This window comes from Miniopterus natalensis, chromosome 1 (assembly GCF_054644295.1).
Source record: "Miniopterus natalensis isolate mMinNat1 chromosome 1, mMinNat1.hap1, whole genome shotgun sequence".
Taxonomy (NCBI): domain Eukaryota; kingdom Metazoa; phylum Chordata; class Mammalia; order Chiroptera; family Miniopteridae; genus Miniopterus; species Miniopterus natalensis.
The window spans coordinates 197,875,289-197,894,877 of record NC_142081.1 but is presented as its reverse complement, the minus strand read 5'-3'; the positions used below and the strand labels follow the sequence as shown (position 1 = coordinate 197,894,877).

Below are 19,589 nucleotides of genomic sequence, written 5' to 3'. Positions count from 1 at the left end.
TACTTTCAGCCTGGCCGGCATAGCTCAGCAGTTGAGCATCGACTTATGATCCAGAAGATGGAGGTTCAATTCCTGGTCAGCGCATATGCCTGGGCTTTGGGCACGATCCCCAGAAGGGGGCATGTAGGAGGCAGCCAGTCAATGACTCTCTCTCATCGTTGATGTTTCCCTCTCTCTCCCCCATCCCTTCCTCTTTCTGAAATCAATAAAAATATATTAAAAGAAAAATAAATACTTTCAGTAAAGAGACCGTTTTAAGGAGCTGGCAGGTTCTTCAGCATAACTGAGTGCGGGAACCTGAGTGCTGTCCTTTCTCTTGCAGCCCACAAGGAGATCCACTCACAGCAAGTGAAGGAGCACAGGAGCGCCATTCTGGACTTCACTGAAGATTACCTAAAAAGTATTTCATTTCCGCTTCAATGTGGCATTCACAGTAGATGAGGTGCACAGCTGGCTTTGCTGGCTGAGGACCGCAGTGTCTCATTGTATTTGATGATCCTTTGCCCGAGAAGCCGTGTTACATGGTCTGTGTTCTGGTGTTTCCCCTGCCACAGGAGTCTGTAAACTGTACTCGGAGCAGAGAGCCATCCGCGTCAAGCGAGTGGTGGATAAGAAGAGACTGTGAGTACTGTCCCTGGCAGGTTCCTAGTTAACAGTAGTGACGACGATGACGATGATGCGAAGTTCACAGGCTTTGCTGTAGGCCAGGCAAGTTTCTGCACAGGCACTGGAGTGGTGCTCACTGAACACGCACTGTGTGGCAGGCCCTGTGCTAGGCCGTATTCGCTCACAGCAGCCCTGGGAAGCGGGACTGGTGGGGAGGCTGCGGCTCAGGAAGTCAGGTAACTCACCCCAGGGTCCCACCGCCAGGCGGGAGCAGAGGTGGGATTTGAGCCTAGGGTCTTGATCCAAAATTAGTGCCCCTACCCATTTTGTTGTCTTAGTAACCCTTGAGGTTGGCACAGTTTAGGCGTTTTGCCTGGGTCTCTGACCCCCACAACCTGCTGTCTCTGAAAGCGTGTTCCTGAGGGAAGAGCTGAGCACAGTGGGCAGTGCCCCCCACCAGGCCTTCCCAGCAGCGCCTGTGCCCTGCTCCTCCCTCCAGAGAGCACTTGCCCCACTCTAGCACTAACCCTGCTTAGTGCAGGTGAACACACAGAAGCCCAGCAGGTGTAATGACCTGCCTGAGGCCACGTAGCCAGGATGCAGCCGGGCCCAACCCCAGTGTCTGCCCGGGTACCTGTGTGTCCCCGGTCTGTCCTCCCTGTTGGGCTGTGGGCCAGCTTCCAGAGCACGGGGAACGGTCCTCACAGTTGCTTAGCCGGCCCGGGTTTGCATCCTGATGAACATGGAGCTGGACCCAGATCTGACTCTTGGTCATTCTCACGTTGGAAAGATTTTAGGGCGTTCTTTCAGAAGGTAACAGCACATACTGTTTGGGGACATTTTCTGATTTCTTATTGTTGGGGTCCCAGCACCACCCTTAGGCTTGGTGATTTGCTGGAAGGACTTAAAGGGTTCAGCACACAGCCTGCCCAGGGCTGTGAGTCATTACGTGGGAGGGTGCAGAGCCAGCAGCAAGGGGAAGAGGTGGGCAGGCCAGTGCAGGGAAAACCAGGAGCACGCTCCCATAGTCTTCTCCTAGGGAGTCAGCAGGATGTGACTGTGGCAATTCGTGTGAATTGTCCACCAGCTGAGACTCACTGCTTGGGGATTTTAGTGGATGCTGGTCAGGTAGGCACCTGTTGCCTGGCCTGCACCAAACTGCGGACTTCCAGCACAAAGGCACGTGCTCAGCATGAGCCACACTGTTGGTACAGCAGTTCTGTACAGCAAGCCACCCTCATCGGCTGGGGTGGTGGGAGCCGAGCCCAGGTTCCTAGACCAGCCAAGGGCTAAGCTTGCAAGTAGCCTTTCTGAGGAGAATAGCTTTAAGCCTGCTGCATTGACTGTTTTGTGTACATGTGTGAAACATCTGAAATTGCAAGTCCCAACCACTAGAAGCATCTGTGGAAGAGAGAAGTAGATACTACTTATTACACAGGCCCGAGAGCATAGGCAGAGAGAAGCGAGAGATGAAAAGTCTCGCCCTCACAGAGCTTAGAGTCATGCTAGGTTGCTATATAAACATGAAAATTAGCAACCTGATCAGGATATGTCACAATCAGTGAGGCCAGCCCAAGCTCAGAGGGCAAGATGGAACTATCGAGAAGCATAGCCTATTGCCTCAGAGCCCAGACTCTGCAGCCGGACAGCCTGTGTTCAAATCCTGGCTCTGCCGCTTACAAGCTGTGTGACTTTGGGAAGTTCGCTTAACTTCACTGTGTAAAATGGGAAAATTCATAATACCTGCCTTGTTGGGTTGTTGTGAGAACAGACTGAGTCGATATAGGTAGAACACTTGTATGAGTAGTTACTATGTGTTAATGTGTCCTATTATCTACTAGTAAGCATTTATCAGGCAGTATGTTAATTTATTTCATTTAACCCTCACAACCACTCATATTAATAATTATTAGTATCCTGAGAAATTGAGGCTCAGAGAACCTGGGTTATTGGCCCAGCATCACACAGCTGGACTATGATTTGAACCTCAGGGTAGTCGGAGCAGATATTTTGAGCAGTGGGCTTGTTGGGTGTTATAAGGACAGGTCTGGGGACGTGATTAGAGAGGGAGAAAGTGGTTGGGCTTGGGGAGGAGAGCAGGCAATATTTGAGGTCAGTCCTGGGGGAGGGCAGCCCCTGCTGACGTGGGATTTACTGTCGAGACAATGTGGTCACCAGTTCTCACCAAAGGGAGAGATGCCAGTCTCTGCCATCTAGTCCCAGGCGCACCCTGACACTTGAGACTTACCAAGTAGCCCAGGTAAAGTTAGAAGAGGCTTTTGCTGCTGCCTCTTCAGGCCCTGGGTCTCAGCAGCTGTTTTCACAAATTAAAATCAATCATATGGGAGTTGTCCTCATTTAGACAGTGACGTGCAGCCTCGTCTCCTGCCAGAGAGCCGCCCTGTGCCAGTTACTCTGAGCACAGGACCCTGAGGGAGATACTGTGGTCCCCCTCCCAGCTCGTCCTTTCCTTGTCTCGATCCAGAAGGACCTACCAGAGCACTCGCAGCGGTAGCTCTCCTTTGCCGCCGTGTTCTCCGGAGCGCACCCGCACAGCGTGGCATTCGGGCCCATGACAGTGACCTCAGCCTTTGTTTCAGTTGGGCCCCTCGGGTGTGTGCTCTGGCCGCTCTCCAGCACTTGGTGTTCCAGGGGCCTGGCTCTGTGAAGCTCTCATGCTGCCATCCTTGCTGACTTCTCTGCCCGGAATGCTCTTCGTATATGTTATAGTCTCTGCCTCTCTCTCCCATTCACCTGGCAAGCGAACTCCTGTCCCCGCTTCCAGCCCTGGTGGAGGTGCTTCCTGCTCTGTAGATTCCCAGTTCCTGTGGGCCATGTCAGGGGCCCTGTTCTCTAGGTTCCCTGTACATTGTCACTGTCGGGTGACACACTCAGAAAGCTGCTGTCACTCCACCTCAGCCCACTGCGCAGCCCAGTGCCTGCTCAGGTCTGGGGGCGCCACTCTTTAAGGACTGTGATGAACAAATGACACATGACACATGTCTTGGAGATAATGTGAGCGTGAGTGGAGTTTGTTTGTTGTCAGGTTGGATTGGTGGGTTCTTTATTGTTAATATTTTGTTTTGGTTGGTGGTGATTATTGCTAAAAATAATTCTTATAAAATAGATTTAGAAACAAGTGCTCGTGTGTTATGGCATTGCTGCTACTATTGTATTTGTTTTGTTCTTGGTGAAAGAAAAGGGTATTTGCTAGTTAAGGAGCAGTCTGAGTGGCTTTTTGCAGTAGAGGAGCAGGGGTATTCTGTGCTGGTGTCTATCTTCATGAAGGTCGGAGCCACACTAGTCTAGCCTACCAGAGAGTTCTTATTCCACACTGGGTGCCGATGTGCTGCTCCTTAAGTCAGAAGGAGTCTCAGCAGATCTTCCCGCGTTTTCCCATCGTGACTATTTCCTTGGAAGGACAGTACCGTTGTCACATGGGACTCTTCTTCCCGTCCCCTGCACTGCACTGTCTGAGCTGACAGTGACACCTGCTGCTGCCTGCCCTAAGCTGGACCTGAGGGGTGGTGGTAACTGCTATGGGGTCTCACCTCTGCTCTTTCTCCTGCTGCAAGACTGTGAGTTCTTTGAAGGCAGGGCTGTGGGCCACTGTTGGACACAACATTGCACAGGTGGCCTTGGCATCCCAAAGGGCTTGAAGCGTGCCCTCTACCCTCCTGGCCGCTGTGAAGCATGGTTTGGTTATGATTCAAGTTGAAATGGCCATCAGATGCCCTCCTAAGCGTATAGTCTCATTAAAAACCATCTGAATTAATCAGGAACATTCCCCCTTTCCAGAAAGCAACCAGGCTGTGTATCGTCGGCTTGCTTTCTCTTGGGGGAGATGTCTAAGGTAGCGATCTGGGAATCAGAATTAGCCTCTGATATTCTTTTCTGCTACTGCACAGGATCCTTTTTGTGAAGGCATAATGAACTATACACAAGTCCAGCAGCAGGTCCCAACCTCAGTATTAGGTCTTTCTCCAAACAGCTGTTTTGTCTTGTCGAGCGGCAGGATGTCTGGCCTGTATCCACCCACGGCTCACGTGCCTTCATGTTTGACGGTTTTCAGTACATCGTTCAAGCACGTCTCCTTCACTGTGGCAGGGATGTGCTTGGAGTGGAAATGTTTGTTCGTTCTGAGTCCCTGCAGGCCTGACCGCATCTCCCAGAGGGGGCCCCTGCTCGCCACGGAGCCCTCGCTCTGAGACCCCGGCAAACCCACCACAGAATCCTGCCTCAGCCCGCGGCCAGGGGTGTGACCTTGAGTTAGTTATTACTCACCCCCTTGGTTAGTACAAAAGACCAGACATTTGCTGCATTCCATGTTTCTTCCTTTTTTTAAAAAAACAACAAAATAACGGTGCTCTCGCAGCACACTCTCTCTCCACTTCTTTGGTCCTTGAGGAGTGTGCTCTTCTCTCCTGTCTGTGGCTCAGTCCTTACCCAGCCAGCCCGCAGGCTGTGAGGGCAGAACGGCCCCTCCCTCTGCCGGTCCGCGGCCCTCGCCCGGCGCCCGGACGCAGGGAGGGCTCAGCCAGCCGGCTTCTCAGTGATGACGGCAATGACGGCGATGGTGATTAAGATGAAGAAAAACAGGATGATTAAGATGAATTTGTCTTTTTTTAAGTTATTCCTTATTGAGAATAATTGACAAATAAAGTTGTGAGCTACTGAAGTGTGCATCGTGGTGAGTGACGGTGAGGGATCCCGCCATCTAGCTAACGGACACATCCATCGCCTCACATATTTACCTTTTTTTTGGTGAGGACGTTTAAGTTCTCTGTTAGCGAATTTCAGTTATATAGCACAGTGTTATCAACTGTGTCTACCAGCTGAAAATGTGTTATTAGCTGTGTCTACCACCTGAAAATGTGTCCCCACGCCCCCCCCCCGGAGTTTCTTTTTCGCTGCCCACACAGGAGCTGTGCTCATCGCCCTGAAAGGATGGCAGCCATGGCCCGCGAGCCAGCACTAGCCCGTGGCCTCTTTTTGTAGGGCCCTCAAGCTAAGCAGGGTTTTTATATTTTTAAAGGTTTTTTTAAACAAAAGAAAAACATGGCATAGATGCCATGTATGGTCTACAAAGCCTGAAGCCTGTGCTGCTGGCCCTCACAGAGGTGTGCCGACCCTCCTTAGGGCAGGCTCCCCAAGACGAAGGGCCACTTCCATTACTTGTTCTTCGCAGTCATCATGAACTGAGGTGTGTCAACTGTGCAGGACGCATTCACAGCTTGTGCCATAGGGGACCCACTGCAGGAGTTGAATGACACCTGAGCTGGAGATGAGCCCATGATTAACTGTCAATGTCAGATTGCTACAGAGTTTCCAGTGCTTGTTCCTCATTTATGTACAATCTCATAGCAGACCAGTAACAGCCAGCTCATTAGTTTGGTCTGGTCGTGTACCGCACTGAGTAGCACTGGCCTGAAAACCACCTTGCACACAGTATATAAACATCTGAGCAGCGAGTGGACGGCCATGGTGCGGGTGGCCTAGTGCAGCGAGTGGGCGGCCATGGTGCGGGTGGCCTAGCGCAGCGAGTGGGCGGCCATGGTGCGGGTGGCCTAGCGCAGCGAGTGGACGGCCATGGTGCGGGTGGCCTAGCGCAGCGAGTGGACGGCCATGGTGCGGGTGGCCTAGCGCAGCGAGTGGACGGCCATGGTGCGGGTGGCCTAGCGCAGCGAGTGGACGGCCATGGTGCGGGTGGCCTAGCGCAGCGAGTGGACGGCCATGGTGCGGGTGGCCTAGCGCAGCGAGTGGACGGCCATGGTGCGGGTGGCCTAGTGCAGCGAGTGGACGGCTGCAATGCGGGTGGCTTAGGGTAGCGTTAGACTCCCTGCTCCTGGGAGCGCTCGGTGCCTGTGCCTGAGGGGCACCTAAGTGTGAAAGCCACTTTCTGCATGATTGTGCCATCTTACTGCATGCCAAACATGTCTTCTTCCTGCCTGGCGCCTTTACTGGGGCATAAAAGAAGTGTTGGACCCGGTATGTGAATTACTTTTCTCTAATGTTTGTATAGGGCTTTAAGGTTTGCAAAGAACTTCTCTCACATATTTTCTTGTTCCAAAACGGAAAAATCTGCTTCTTGCCCTCTTTTTTTATCTCCCTCTGTTCTTTTAAATTTTTAACTAGAATCCCAAGGTTTTTCAAACAAGGGATCTGGAAACAGATGTTGGGCCAGGTGGAAACTGTGGTGGCTGCCGAAAGAAAGTCTCTGCCTTCAGTGAGAGAAGTTAATTTAAATAAATCATGGGGCAGAAACTGGTCTTTCTGACAACTTTTTCCAAATTGTCTTCAACTAGATAATTTGTAGCTTCCCTGAGGGGTTTCAGTAGCTAGTCTGTGTATAATTAGATCTGTTTTTACCACCGAATTGGTCGTCTGCCGCATTGCAGCTATTGTTGGTTTTCACTCGGAAGCTGGCGCATCGGCGCGCCCTGGACACAGAGCCTGACGGCAGTGGAGAGCTCTTTTTGTAAAAGTTAGTCAAGCCCTTGTCCTCCGCGCGCAGTGCAGCCGAGCAGCCCAGACAGAGGCGGCAGGAGGCGGGGGAGCTGCGGCGGGAGTTTCCCAGAGCAGTGCGGAGGGGCCTCAGCATCCTCATGGGGGGCTGCCAGGGAGGTGGCGGGTTGGTTACACACAGAGGGACTGATCAAACAGTAACTACTCTATAGCAATAAAGGAAGCCAGGCTTCTCGCTGCTGGAGACGGGAAAAGGAAAAGCTGGCATGAACCCTGTGTGTTGGATGAAATGGAAGACAGTGGCGTGAACCCATGGCTTGCACTCTACAGAGATGAGAAATAGTATGGTTGTACATGTGCGTATGGACAGGTGTGCAGGTGCATAGGTGTGTGTCTAGCCCTGTCCCCTGGGAGGGCCTGGAACCTTTGACGCCCAGGGGCAGAAGCACATGAACACTCAGATCCGGGCTTCTCTGCAGCGGTTCAGCTCCCAGGAGCCAGGGCTCGTGGAGCAGTGGCTGACTCTGGGGCAGGGTGAGGCTAAGATGAGCTTGGAACACTGTGTTGTACCAGGAAGCAGGGGCGGGCTCAGAGAGTGACAGGGACTTGTGGAAAGGACACAGGCCATTTGGAAGGGTTTTCTGCTGGCCAACGGGAGACAAGTAGAGCATCAGTTTCAATGGTAGCAGGCGAGATGGAGCCCAGCCCTGCAGGTGGGACGTGACGACACAGCGTGGGAGGGGCCAGAGGCAGTGCCGAGTGCAGCTCCTGAGACGGGCTGGTCCCACCCATGGATATTTAAAGACCTGTGCTTTTATATGTAAATTACTGAAAGACATTACTGACACATGTGTTATGTAATGTGTGTGTGAGATGTACTGGGTGTGAGTGTCATGTAATGGGCCTGTGGGGGGGGTGTTATGTAGTGTGTGTGTGAGTGTGAGTGTGTATGTAATGTGTTGGGGGGGTGTTATGTAATGGGCCTGTGTGTGTGTGTGTGTGTGTGTGAGATGTAATGGGTGTGTTATGTATGGGCCTGTGAGGGGGTGTTATGTGTGTGTGTGTGTTATGTAATGTGTTGTGGGGGGGGTTATGTAATGGGCATGTGCGGGGGGGTGAGTGTTATGTAGTGTGTGTGTGTGAGATGTAATGGGTATGAGTGTTATGTATGGGCCTGTGGGGGGGGTGTTATGTAATGTGTGTGTGTGTGTGTTATGTAATGTGTTGTGGGGGGGGTTATGTAATGGGCATGTGCGGGGGGGTGAGTGTTATGTAGTGTGTGTGTGTGAGATGTAATGGGTGTGAGTGTTATGTATGGGCCTGTGGGGGGGGTGTTATGTAATGTGTTTGTGTGTGTGTGTGTGTGTGTGTTATGTAATGTGTTGGGGGGGAGTTATGTAATGGGCGTGTGCAGGGGGGTCAGTGTTATGTAATGTGTTGTGGGGGGGTGTTATGTAATGGGCGTGTGCGGGGGGTGTTATGTAGTGTGTGTGTGTGTGTGTGTGTGTGTGTGTGTTCAGCAACACTTTGCACAGCTGGATTTGTTGAACAGGAAGAGGCAGCCTTCACTGCCCACGTGTTACGTGTGGGGCGGGTTCCCTCATTCTCTGCTTCAGCACAGGCTGACCGCACCCTGCCCAGTCCTCACCCTTCAGACCGCAACACCAGGACCCTGGAATAAGTGCCCGCTAGAGGCGCGTCAGAATGGCCACTGGGCCCAGAGGCAGCATCTCTGCTCTCGGTGGGGGCACGGAACGTGCATGCTGGGTCATGTGACTCCCTCCTGTTGTCAAGGTGGAATTCTGTTGCTTAAGTGAATTACATGGTTGCCAATTACTTTTAGGTCTAAGCTGGAGCCAGAAGCAAATGCAAAGACAAGAGAATCCGGGTCTTCTGAGGAAGCTTCCCAGGATCCTTCAAAAGACTCTGCAGAGAAACCTGTCACGGAAGAGTATCCAGGTGTGACTTAAACCCAAGTCTCACCTGCATCTCCATCCTGCGACCTGTTGGCAAAAACATGAAGCAGAAAAGCAGGCGCCCGACCCAGACACTGTGCTGTTTATAGTCATGTGAAGCAAAGGGAATGGAGGGGCAGCCTCTTTTCTGTCTCAGTTGGATCTTAATGGCTGCTGCAGGGACAGAGTGGGAGGATCCCCATTGCCTGGGAGCTGGCAGGGCCCAGGAGACAGGGCTAGCAGTGCTGTGTCCAGTGGGGTGGGACTAGACCCAGAATCAGGAGATATCAAGATCTCTGCTCAAGTCAGTCTCAGGAAGGGGGTGCTGCCTCCCTGCACCCATGAACAGTGCACTGTTCCCATGACCTCGGGCACTGTCGACATTGGCCTTGTGTGGAGCTGACCTTCAACCTCTGGGTGGAGAGAGTGTTAGGGGAGGGGAGAAGCCTGCCCCCAGTTTCGTGGTGCTGCCCTGGTTCCTGGGCAGAGGGAACACATGGCTACTACCCTGAGGACAGGAAGCACGAGTGTAGTCAGTGAAGAGAACACTGAGATCGGTGGAGCCCACGACGGGCGGAGGGTGGGAATTAGGCCAGGAAGGCAGATGGGGCGACTGCACAGAGGGCCAAGGAGTCTGGACTGTCTGCTAGCACTGGCCCGGCTGGAGGCCTGCGCAGAGCATTGGCTGGTTCTCACAGCAGGTGGGCAGCGTGGCTGCAGGTTGCCACACAGGGGAGCCTGTCATCTGAGTGCCTGAGCTCCCTTGAGGCCTGCGGTTCTAACTCGGCTGACTTCTGCTGGCGCCTCCTCTTGTGTTATCCGCAGAAGTAGAGGCAGAAGCTTGATATGGATCATAATGAGGTCAAGCGGGAGACAGAGGCTCCAGGGACGGGTGGGCTGAGCGAGAGGTAGATATTCCTACCTGAGGAATGTTGTCTAGAAAACACCGCATCAGCTTCCAAAGCTGCTTCCAGCCTGTTTCCTATACATCTGTCTTTTATACGTAAATTACGTAGGTATTTTATTTTTATATTATATCCAGTTACGTATAAATAGGTCTCTTATAGATACAATAACAGTTCTGGCAAAAACAGCCATACAGTCATTTTTTATTTATTTTATTTTTTATTTTAATCGTCATCTGAGTATATTTTTCCATTGCGTTTTAGAGCATGGAAGGGAGGGAGGGGGAGAGAGGGAGAGAGAAACATCGATTGGTTGCCTCTCACACGTCCCCTGACCCAGCAGGGGATCAGACCTGCATCCAGTGAGAAGGTGGTCAGGGGAGTTGTGGTTACAGGAGGAACAGCGGGTCCTTACAGTGGGACACTGTGCAGTGATTTAACAGCATGCGGTAGATCTGTGTGGACCTGCTGCACAGGATGGTCTCCGAGATGCATGTTAACTCATGAAGAGCAAGTTTTAGAACAGTGTGTTACCACCGAGGTCTTCTAGTGAAACAGACCACCACACACACAACTCCATGAGTTCTGGGTTGGGGTTGGGGTGGGGGACACAGGGAGTTCCGTATCTGTTTTTGAATGTGCTTAGAGAAAGTCTGTGAGGCCACATCAAAGCATAACAGGTTACTTCTGGGAGAGGAGTGAGATTAGGGGACAGTTTGTTCCTGTGTTCTTTATGCGTATCTGTGATTTTTTTTTAACAATGAAAATGCCCATACATTTTGCAATCTTTAAAAAGTAGAGGGAAGAGTGTGTGTTTTGAAGAAAATACATGGAAAGGCGGGTCCGGAAGAATTGGTTTGCAACTATTGCTGAAGTCAGTGCGGTACTGAAACTGTGTGTAGGTCTCCTCTGCCCCTCCCCCCATACACAGACACACTCACATACCAACACATACACACCTCAACACAGACATGCACACACATGCACACGCGCACACACACAGGTCTAAACACTACAGCAGTCACGCTGCCAGCCTGAATGTTGGCCAGCAGGTAACTGAAGATGGACACACTGTGAGACACTGTTCCCTCCCATGGTTTTCACGGCTGCATCCTAAGCCAGCCTGTTCTAAAATGAATATTTACCTTCTACTTATGTTTCTTTCTAATAGAAAAGGTTCCGACGGAAGTACAGCCTGAGTTGGGAACCTGGGGAGATGGCAAAGGTGAAGACGAGCTATCTCCAGAAGAAATACAAATGGTAATGCTAGTCTCTGCCTAATCATTCATTTTGAACTAGCTTAGTAAGAATATTTCACTGAGCAGGAGGTCATCCTAAATGCCCTTGCCCTCGTTTTTATACTGAGTTTTTAAAATTATATTTTAGATACAATTTGTCCACTAGATTTCCTAATTCTTAATATGCTTCTCACGTATTTTAAACTGGCAAACACTGGCTCCTCACGTGGAAGCGAGGGGTGGGGTGCGGGGGGCTGGCCAAGCTCCACTGTGTTCACCGCAAGCCTGCTGATGGAGCTCAGCTGATGCACAGGAAAAGCAAATGTCCGTCTGTTCAGGCTCCTCTTCCCTTGCTGACTCTTGACTCGGCCTCTCATCGTCCTGCCCCAAGTGAATCACGGTGTGAAACGTGCCCGGCGACTCCCAGGAATGCCGGTGACCGTGGCCTTGCCATGTCCGAGACTAACGTGGTCAGGACCAGCAAGGCCTCCCTCACTGTGCTCCTGCCGGCGGCCTGGGCAGAGGCTGTGACGTCTAGCCTCTCATGACAAGCTGTTTAATGTTCCGTTAACTTCTTTCTCAACTGGGAAAACTAGCTAAGTACTGTACCTTACAGTCTAACCAAGTCTTATTTTAAAAGGCTGAGCTCTGAAAATGAAGAGAAAGAAGTACCACAGTATTGGTCTTAAATTGGAAAGTGTTGTAGCAAATTGTGGTCATAATTCATAACCACCGTCTTGGAAGTTTTCCTCAGGGCACAACAATGAATTAAGCACTCTAATGGCAGCATAATTCATTAGTTCACCCATAGGAGCAGTTGCTGCATGTTCCAGAGTATTGTGTGATTTCCACAGTAGATTCCCACTTATGACCCGTGGTGCGTTAATGCCTTGGGTTTGATGTGAGCAGGTGGTTGTGGTCAGGCTGAGTGCAGCCAAGTCGCTTTGTGGTGGTAGATTGAGAAAAGGCCTCCGTTCTGAGCCCACAGCCAGTTTACCTGCCTCAGATGAAGCCAGCTGCATTTAGTGTCGTATTCCTAGGGATAACTTTTAAGGACATGAATGTGACTTCTGTTCTCAAATCTGCATGAAAGGCGTCCCTAGCCTGTCCCCTGAGGTGGCCCTGGAAGCATCAGCTGACCTACTGGCAGGGCTTGTGCTCTATGGCCAAGTTCAGCTCACGCTACTGAGAACACGAGAATTGTTGGTAGAATCTGGGTGCCACATGGCGGGAGCTGGGGTTCAGACCCTGGGGAGGGCTCAGGGTCACAGTGCACAGGTGAGATCAAGGTTCGGGTTGCAGGGCCACCAGTGTGTTCAGCACAGAAACAGCACCTGTGGGAGAGCTGAGAGAGGGCCTGGGTGTGTGCTCCTGACCTAGGGGCAGCTGGCTCTCCAGGCGGAGCCCTGAGGGTTCCCAGTCTCCTGTTTGAGAGCTGCTCTTGGCTCTTTGCAATGCAAATACTCTGAGGCCTTTGTAGGAGTGGTTTTCTTTTGGGAATCGATGGGGGAAGAAAGTGGGACATGCGTAATACTTTCAACAATAAAGGTAAGTTCTTTAAAAAACTGTAGTAAGGAGGATTAGATGGAAAAGTACTTCTATAACAATGTGTTTACAATGTGGGTTTGTATCCCCTACACCAGATGATGAACCCCTTTCCAGGGCCCTGACTTTTAAATGTAATAAAGCAGTTAAATAATATCACCTGACACCCGTGGAACTCACCGTGGGCCAGGCACCGCTCTGAGCACGTCAGTGTTTGTTAACTTGTGCCACCCCCTGTGCTGGGGACTGACGCTGGCCCCACTGTCCTGAAGGCTCCCTTGTCCTGGGCACAGTGATGTTTACCACTGTGACTGGGGGCACTGTCTGCTCTGAGGGAAGTGGGGCATGGCAGGGAGCCCACAACAGCAGGCTGGCTGCTGTTTGCAGGGCTGTGCTCACCCACCATACCCATTTTCTAGGCTCTCCGCCCCCTTTCAGGGACCCGCAGAGCGGGTGAATGTTCCACAGACTGTGGCAGGTCTGTCTTCCCAGTGCCCATAGGCACCCCAGTCCCTGTGCCGACCTCGAGCCGGGCCTCCTTCAGCTCTGCACCTGGGAAGTCCCTGTGGGGAGGCATAGCTGCCGCTGCCTGGGCCCCCGCCAGGGCTCTGTGCGCGTTTCACGTGCCTGAGGGGATACCCAGAGTCACAGTGTCCTGTAGAATTTGAAACCAGGGACGTGGACGGGCCTTCAGGACATTTAAGAACTCCTTTTGCATATCTGGAGTCCAACTCCCAGAGAGAGTGTTAACAGGAGGCGAGAGCTCACTGTGCACCACTCACTGGGTGACAACTTACCTGTGCGTGAGTTGCACACATCTCCTCCTAACAATTCTGTCAAGTACTATTATCTCCCATTCTCTCTAGTGGCTGCTGCACTAGGCTGGGGAAGCAGGTTGGGTTTTGAACCGCAGCTTCATTGCGGCCGCCCCGCGGAGCGCGGGCTGCTGTCCATAAAGCCGTGGCCTCTGGGGAACCTGTCCAGTCCTGTCACTCGCGATCGGATTGGTTTCTTCCACATCCCGCAGGGACTGCTGTTTCCCAGGCAGCATCGGGGACCAGTGGTAGGAAGGAATCAGAGCCAGCGTCTGATCCCACCCCGCCATGCTAACGGGAGCTCTTCAGCAACCGTGGCTGAACAGAAATGCGAGGTGATGCCCCAGGGCCACGAGCTGGGAGGAAACAAAACGGCTTTGTTCCCAGGGCCCATTCTAGCAGCAAACCCTCTCAGACGGTTAGTGTTGTCTAGGACAGTTTAAAAGCATGAAAGGACTTTGGGTTTAAAAGGGCAGGGCAGGGCCACATTTTGTCACTAGAAAAACGCCCCCTGCCAAAGAAACAAAACACCCACGTAGTACCTGAGAGGATTAGCTGAGGCGAAAGCGCGCCTAGTAGTGAGGTGGTCATGTTTTTCTTTACTGGGCTCTTGAGTAACTGTTCACCATTAGCAGAGCTGATCCTTTCAAACTCAAAAGTGGGATTTTTATTCTCTTATGTGGCCGGTTTGATGCATAATTAGGAGTGTTGGTCTGCCAGCAGCTGCCTGGCTGTGACGGGTACTCTGGAGGGGGCTGCCCTGCACTGCAGCCTGCCAAGCGTGGCCAGCCCCCTGCACCCTGTGGTCTGGGCTGCAGAGGAGGCCTGGACTGAGGAATGTCAGGCCCCGAGCTGGAATCACCCACCCAGGAGGGGAGACGTGTCCTGAGCAAGTGTGAGTCAGTGCAGGGGAGCCTTTTCGAGAGGGGCTGATAGAGGGTGACTGAGTCTGCCCTGCTGAGTCTGACCAGGAGGAAGGTGCCTGTGCTGGCTCTGAGGGACCCACTGGAGCTCCCCTGTTGGGACAAATCCACGTGAGCCTGACAGCCAGCGTGTGCAGGGATCGCAGGAGATGCCACGGAGAGGCGGGCAGGGCCCGATCGTGGTGGTGTGGCCAAGGGCGTGGCTCTGAAGTCAGACTGTATCTAAGGGCAGCTCTGCCACTGTCCTCACTCTCAGCAAAGCCACTCAGCCTCACTACCCCACTTAAAATAACAGTCCTGGAGTCAGAAGGCAAGGGCCTGAGAGCGCCCGGAGGAGAGGGGCAGGATGGCAGGCTGAGCACCTCGGCGACCTCTCAGTCACAGCCACCAGAGTCCGCTCAGGCACTTGCGCTCAAATGAGTCAAATGCAGAGGCCAGGCCACAGGCAGCCCGTCTGCTCGGTGCATCTCTATTTTGTTCCTGACGCGGGTCTCCAGTGTGCCATGCCTGTCCCCCGTGCTGGGAGTGACTCCTTGGTGATCCTTGGAGAATGGGCCAGAGGCTTCCCTGTAGGCGCTGTGCTGGACATGTGCCTTTGGCTGTGTCCCTTTTGAGACTTGAATTTAGTATGATTTCATCTTTAATGTGTTTGTTTCCTCCCAGTTTGAACAAGAGAACCAGCGCCTCATTGGAGAAATGAACAGCCTGTTTGACGAAGTGAGGTACGTGTGTAGTTCCCGTGAGCTCGCGGCTTCATCTCAACTCTTCCAGAAACTCGGAACTTGCTCCACTTACTGTGGTGCCCAGGCATCCACCTACGGCTCTTGGGTCAGATGCAGCCCCCGAGCCACGTGGGGGTCACAACATGCAGGGCTCCCTTCAGCCTGGGGCCTGCTGCTAGGGCTCCCAGGTGCTCACCATTTGGGGACCTATTAGTGGCTGCAAATCACCCTATATAGTTACCACACATCAGTTGCTCTGAGATGAAGTGGGGCCTGTGAGGGACAGCGACAGAGAGCAGCTGCCACCCACAGTAGCTCCCCTAGGGCCTGTCTCCCCACAGAAGACGGGCCTCTGCTGAAACAGCAGGGTCTGTTTCCCTGGGAGCCTGGAGCATGCGGGGAGGAAAGCCTGACACCCTAAAGAAATGAGTCCTGACGTTGCACCCAGCTCCACCTCCCTCTTCTGGCCAAGTCTCTTGTCCCTCATCTGGTCTGGGGGGAGGCCCCGTGACACAGCCAGGAACATCTCTGCTTCTGCCTGGGCTGGGAGCTCAGCTCGCCGCCCTCAGCCTCTCGTCTCCTGCCCCTTGTCACCACTTGTGCTGGGACAGCGGTTAACGCCAGCGCCCCTTCTAGATGCCCACCAGCCCAGCCCACTCCTCTGCCCCTCACAAGGGGAGAGTGCTGCCCCCAGACACCTGCTTCCAGACAGGACCAAGGAGTTTCCTCTTTCACTTAAGAGACTTCTTTAGAAATGTCTAACATTCCTGTTGAGGTTACCAAATACTAATGGTTATACTACATAATCTCTTTTTTAACGAAGGCAAATCGAAGGGAAAGTGGTTGAAATTTCCAGACTTCAAGAGATATTCACAGAAAAGGTTTTACAACAGGTAAGAAAAAAATAGTTTTATGTTTTAGCTTCAAAGAGGGATGTACTGAGAGCTCGGGACACCTCTGAAGTGGTCTGTCTGCGTTGTGTGCCCGTGGCGGGGTGCTGTGGGGTGGGCGTCATGGAGCTCCGCGGCCACCGCCTCTCGGTCTCTGCGGCAGCCTTTGGGGGGAGGCACAGCAGGAACCAGGAGGGAGGCGTGTGGATCTTGGCTCCGCACACCCTCTATCAGCGGGGTAGCCCTTCTGAGCTACGTTTCCCCACCTACAAAATGGAGTGGCCCGTGCTGTGAGTTCAGCCATAGCCTGCAGGCCTCATGGGCAGCAGCTTCTTAACCAGACCCACCCTCCCGGAGGCCAGTCCGGGCTCCCTCAGGTGTGCAGCCCCCCGGGAACTGGGGTGGTTCCCTTAAGCGGGCTCCCATGTCCTGTCTGCCCACAATTGTGAAGTTCTTCCGGCCAGTAACTGGCAAATCTTCACAGACCTTCTAAACGTGCCCTTTGTTTTAGCCTCTGTGGGCTGGGGGAGGGGAGGGCTTGAGAGATGAAACGGCGTCTCTCCACTGTGTTCGACGGGGCTGGTGGGCTCAAGATCGTCCCAGAGCCTCCCTGAAGCCACAGCCAGTCAGGCCGTGAGCGGGCACAGGAAGGGAACAGCAGTGGACGCTCAGGTTTGTGAGCCGCAGGAACTGCTCTGGCAGGTACATGCTGAGCCTTCGCTTAGAAGCCTGAGGGTCCTCAGTCCAGCCGCCTGGCACCACAGTTAAGCCAGGGCCTCCCTCTCAGAACTCAGACCTGTTTGTAGAGGCAGCTCCGCTGCTGGGAGCTCGGAGACCAAGGGCAGTCATTCCGCGGCTCAGTCCCTGGGAACCGGGGCTTTTAGGTGTGGCTGTGACAGGCCTGGTCACATAATGCTGTCTTGGCGCAGCCAGTAGCCGCTGGCAAAGGGAACTCCACCTCGGTGTGTCCTGTGTGCCGGGGATGCTGCGTGGTTCTCCTGGTCGGAGCCGTCGGTCATTCTGCTCGTCCCACCGTTGCGCACTCGCCTGCACTCTGCCCAGCTGCCGCGGCAACCGGTGCCAGCCAGGAGCTGACCCCGCTCTCAGCAGCATCCCCCCGTCCTGCCCCTGGGCCTGCTCCGCACCCCCAGCCTCCAGCACCGGGCAGGCTTTGCAGGGCACAGGGTGGCGCCTCCCCTGGTTCTCGAGTTTCTAGGTCTGGGGGAAGCCAGGTCTGTCAGGTATTCTCACCTTCGTTGCCAGGTTCATGGTAGCTTCTCTCAAGCTGCACTTCCTCGCGGGTGAAAGCAGCAGAGCAGCCTGCCTAGGTCCTGCCTGTGACTGTCCCACTCGCTGCTGGGACCAGACAGCTGAAGGCTGCTTTTCCCTGCAGCCCACACCAGTCAGGCTTCTCCAGAAACCCACGGCTAGTGCACGCTCCCCTCCCCCTTCACGTGCCACATTCATGCGCACACACACTCATACACACTCTCCCTCCCTCCCCCCTCCCATAAAGGACGGAGCCGCTGCTGCTCCCAGACTCCGACCCTTACTGGCTGCGCGGTGCCGAGTGCTGCTTAGCCAGGTGCCCGTGGAGACCTGGACCCCGTCTTTCTGAAGCTTTCCAAGTGTTGGGAGTAAATGTTTTGCAAACACCCTGCATCCCATTTTGATTTTTAAGTTTTAGCCTTTTTAGAGATGGTGAGACAGGGCTTGTTTGAGGCTAGCATGTGTCTTGAGCACGTGCACCTGAGGCTGGCTTCTCTGGACTCAGAGTGACTGAGACTGGAGGGAAGCCTGCGGCGACGGGGTGCAGGCAGCTCTGTGATCAGTGGCTCTTAGGTGTTTATTTGGCAGGTGGACAGGAGAGGCGGCAGGTGGGGGTAGAGGGGGGCAGGCACTGGGGCCCAATCCCATTCTGCCACTGGGTGGCTGTGTGACTTAGAGCAACTTACTAAACTTCTCTGAGCCTTAAGTTCCCTTTTTGTAACATGGGATGCTGTCTACCTCTCGGGGTGCTGTAAGGATTCCCAGGTTTGTGGGTGTGAACCGGCCCCTGGTGAGCGGCAGGTGCTGTTTGTACAGTGACGTGCGCTCGGGGAGGAGGTGCTCACCTGCCCTGCTTTTCCCTAGGAAGCCGAGATCGACAACATCCACCAGCTAGTGGTGGGGGCCACCGAGAACATCAAGGAAGGCAACGAGGACATCAGAGAGGTGGGTATTCGGGCCCTGAGTCTGATTTGGCACGACACTGAATCAGGCACTAGCATTAGCCTCGCTGGTGGGCTGAGAGCCTTGTGGGGGCTGAGCCCACAAGACCAATCCCGCCACGTGCCGGGAGGTCACGTTCCACCCCTGCCAAGCCCAGGGCCCCACTGTCACCAAGAGGCAGTGCTCACCTCCCTCCAAAAGAGCGTAGGTGCTCTCAGCAAGGGTCTGACCAGCTCCCCAAACCCAGGGGTGGGTTCCACTGGAGAAACTCAGACCCCCAGCAAGGGCCAGAGCCAGGCACTGGGTATGGAGACCACCCGTCGACTCTGCTGAGTGGCCCTGTATTCTGAGTGTGGCCTGGGGTTGGGGCTGACAGGGGACTGTTCTAAGGCCACTGCCATCGCATTGCAGGGACACCAGCCAGGGCAGCATGGTGCTCTGAGTCTGCATTCGGTCTCAACCCTGGCACGGGGGCCACCTCTGGGGTGTCAGGTCTCCTGGGAGAATCTGCAGGAAAATTCAAGTTAATGGCTGCCACCCCTTTGTCTTCTCATGGGTTTTAAACCCACCTTCTGGTTTGCCTAATAATTAGCTGTCTGTCCAGGGCAAGCACAGGATGAGCAGTAGTCACCACCGGGGAGGGTGTGCGGTCCTGAGCCTCCGAGGGCTCTGCACCCAGAACCTGGAAATACTCTGTCCCCAGGCCATCAAGAACAATGCAGGCTTCCGCGTGTGGGTGCTGTTCTTCCTGGTGATGTGCTCCTTCTCCCTGCTCTTCCTCGACTGGTACGACAGCTAGTCCTGCCCGCAGGCGGCGTGGCCTCGGCATCGGCTGTGATCCTGACCAGGTTTTACCACAGAGCCATTTGCCGGGCGGGGGTGGGGGCCAGACGGACAACTACACCCCACAAAAGGGACACCCAAACCTGGGGTTTTAAGCCCATTAGTGGCTGAAAAAGAAAAACAATGACCAGAAACTGGAAGTGGTCTGTGTGGGGGTCAGAGGCTGGGTGGGTAGAGAAATAGATGGGTCATTGTGTCTCACTGGAGGCCACCCAGGTCTCCACCAGCTGTCCCAGCTCGGAGGAGGCAGTACCTGCCCTCCCGCGGCCTGACCTCCTGCCTCTGGGCGAAGGAGCTTTCGTGCAGAGGAACGGGCCACGGAGAACTGGGCCTGTCGCTCTTGGCTGTGCACCTGACCCCCTAGAAGATGAGAATACCTGTCAGGCCAGCACGGGACACCTGGAGTCCCGTCTGTCCAAGGAGACACCTGAGAGTGGGTGCGGACGGCCCTGCACTGGTCCTGCGACAGGC

At 53.8% G+C, this 19,589-nt stretch overlaps 1 protein-coding gene across 4 annotated transcripts in view; it reads left to right on the top strand.

The window, feature by feature from the left end:
• Positions 1 to 19,351, top strand: part of STX18 (syntaxin 18) — an 83,828-nt gene extending 64,477 nt beyond the window's left edge. For all 4 annotated transcript variants that reach the window (XM_087828301.1, XM_016203718.2, XM_087828306.1 and 1 more), the window contains exons 4-11: positions 323 to 400; positions 555 to 621; positions 8,915 to 9,030; positions 11,103 to 11,191; positions 15,116 to 15,174; positions 15,998 to 16,067; positions 18,198 to 18,278; positions 18,979 to 19,351. In XM_087828301.1, coding sequence (XP_087684427.1) covers positions 323 to 400; positions 555 to 621; positions 8,915 to 9,030; positions 11,103 to 11,191; positions 15,116 to 15,174; positions 15,998 to 16,067; positions 18,198 to 18,278; positions 18,979 to 19,074 — 656 coding nt within the window. In that variant the 3' untranslated portion in view covers positions 19,075 to 19,351. The remainder of the gene's footprint in view (positions 1 to 322; positions 401 to 554; positions 622 to 8,914; positions 9,031 to 11,102; positions 11,192 to 15,115; positions 15,175 to 15,997; positions 16,068 to 18,197; positions 18,279 to 18,978) is intronic.
• Positions 19,352 to 19,589: the final 238 nt, after the last annotated feature.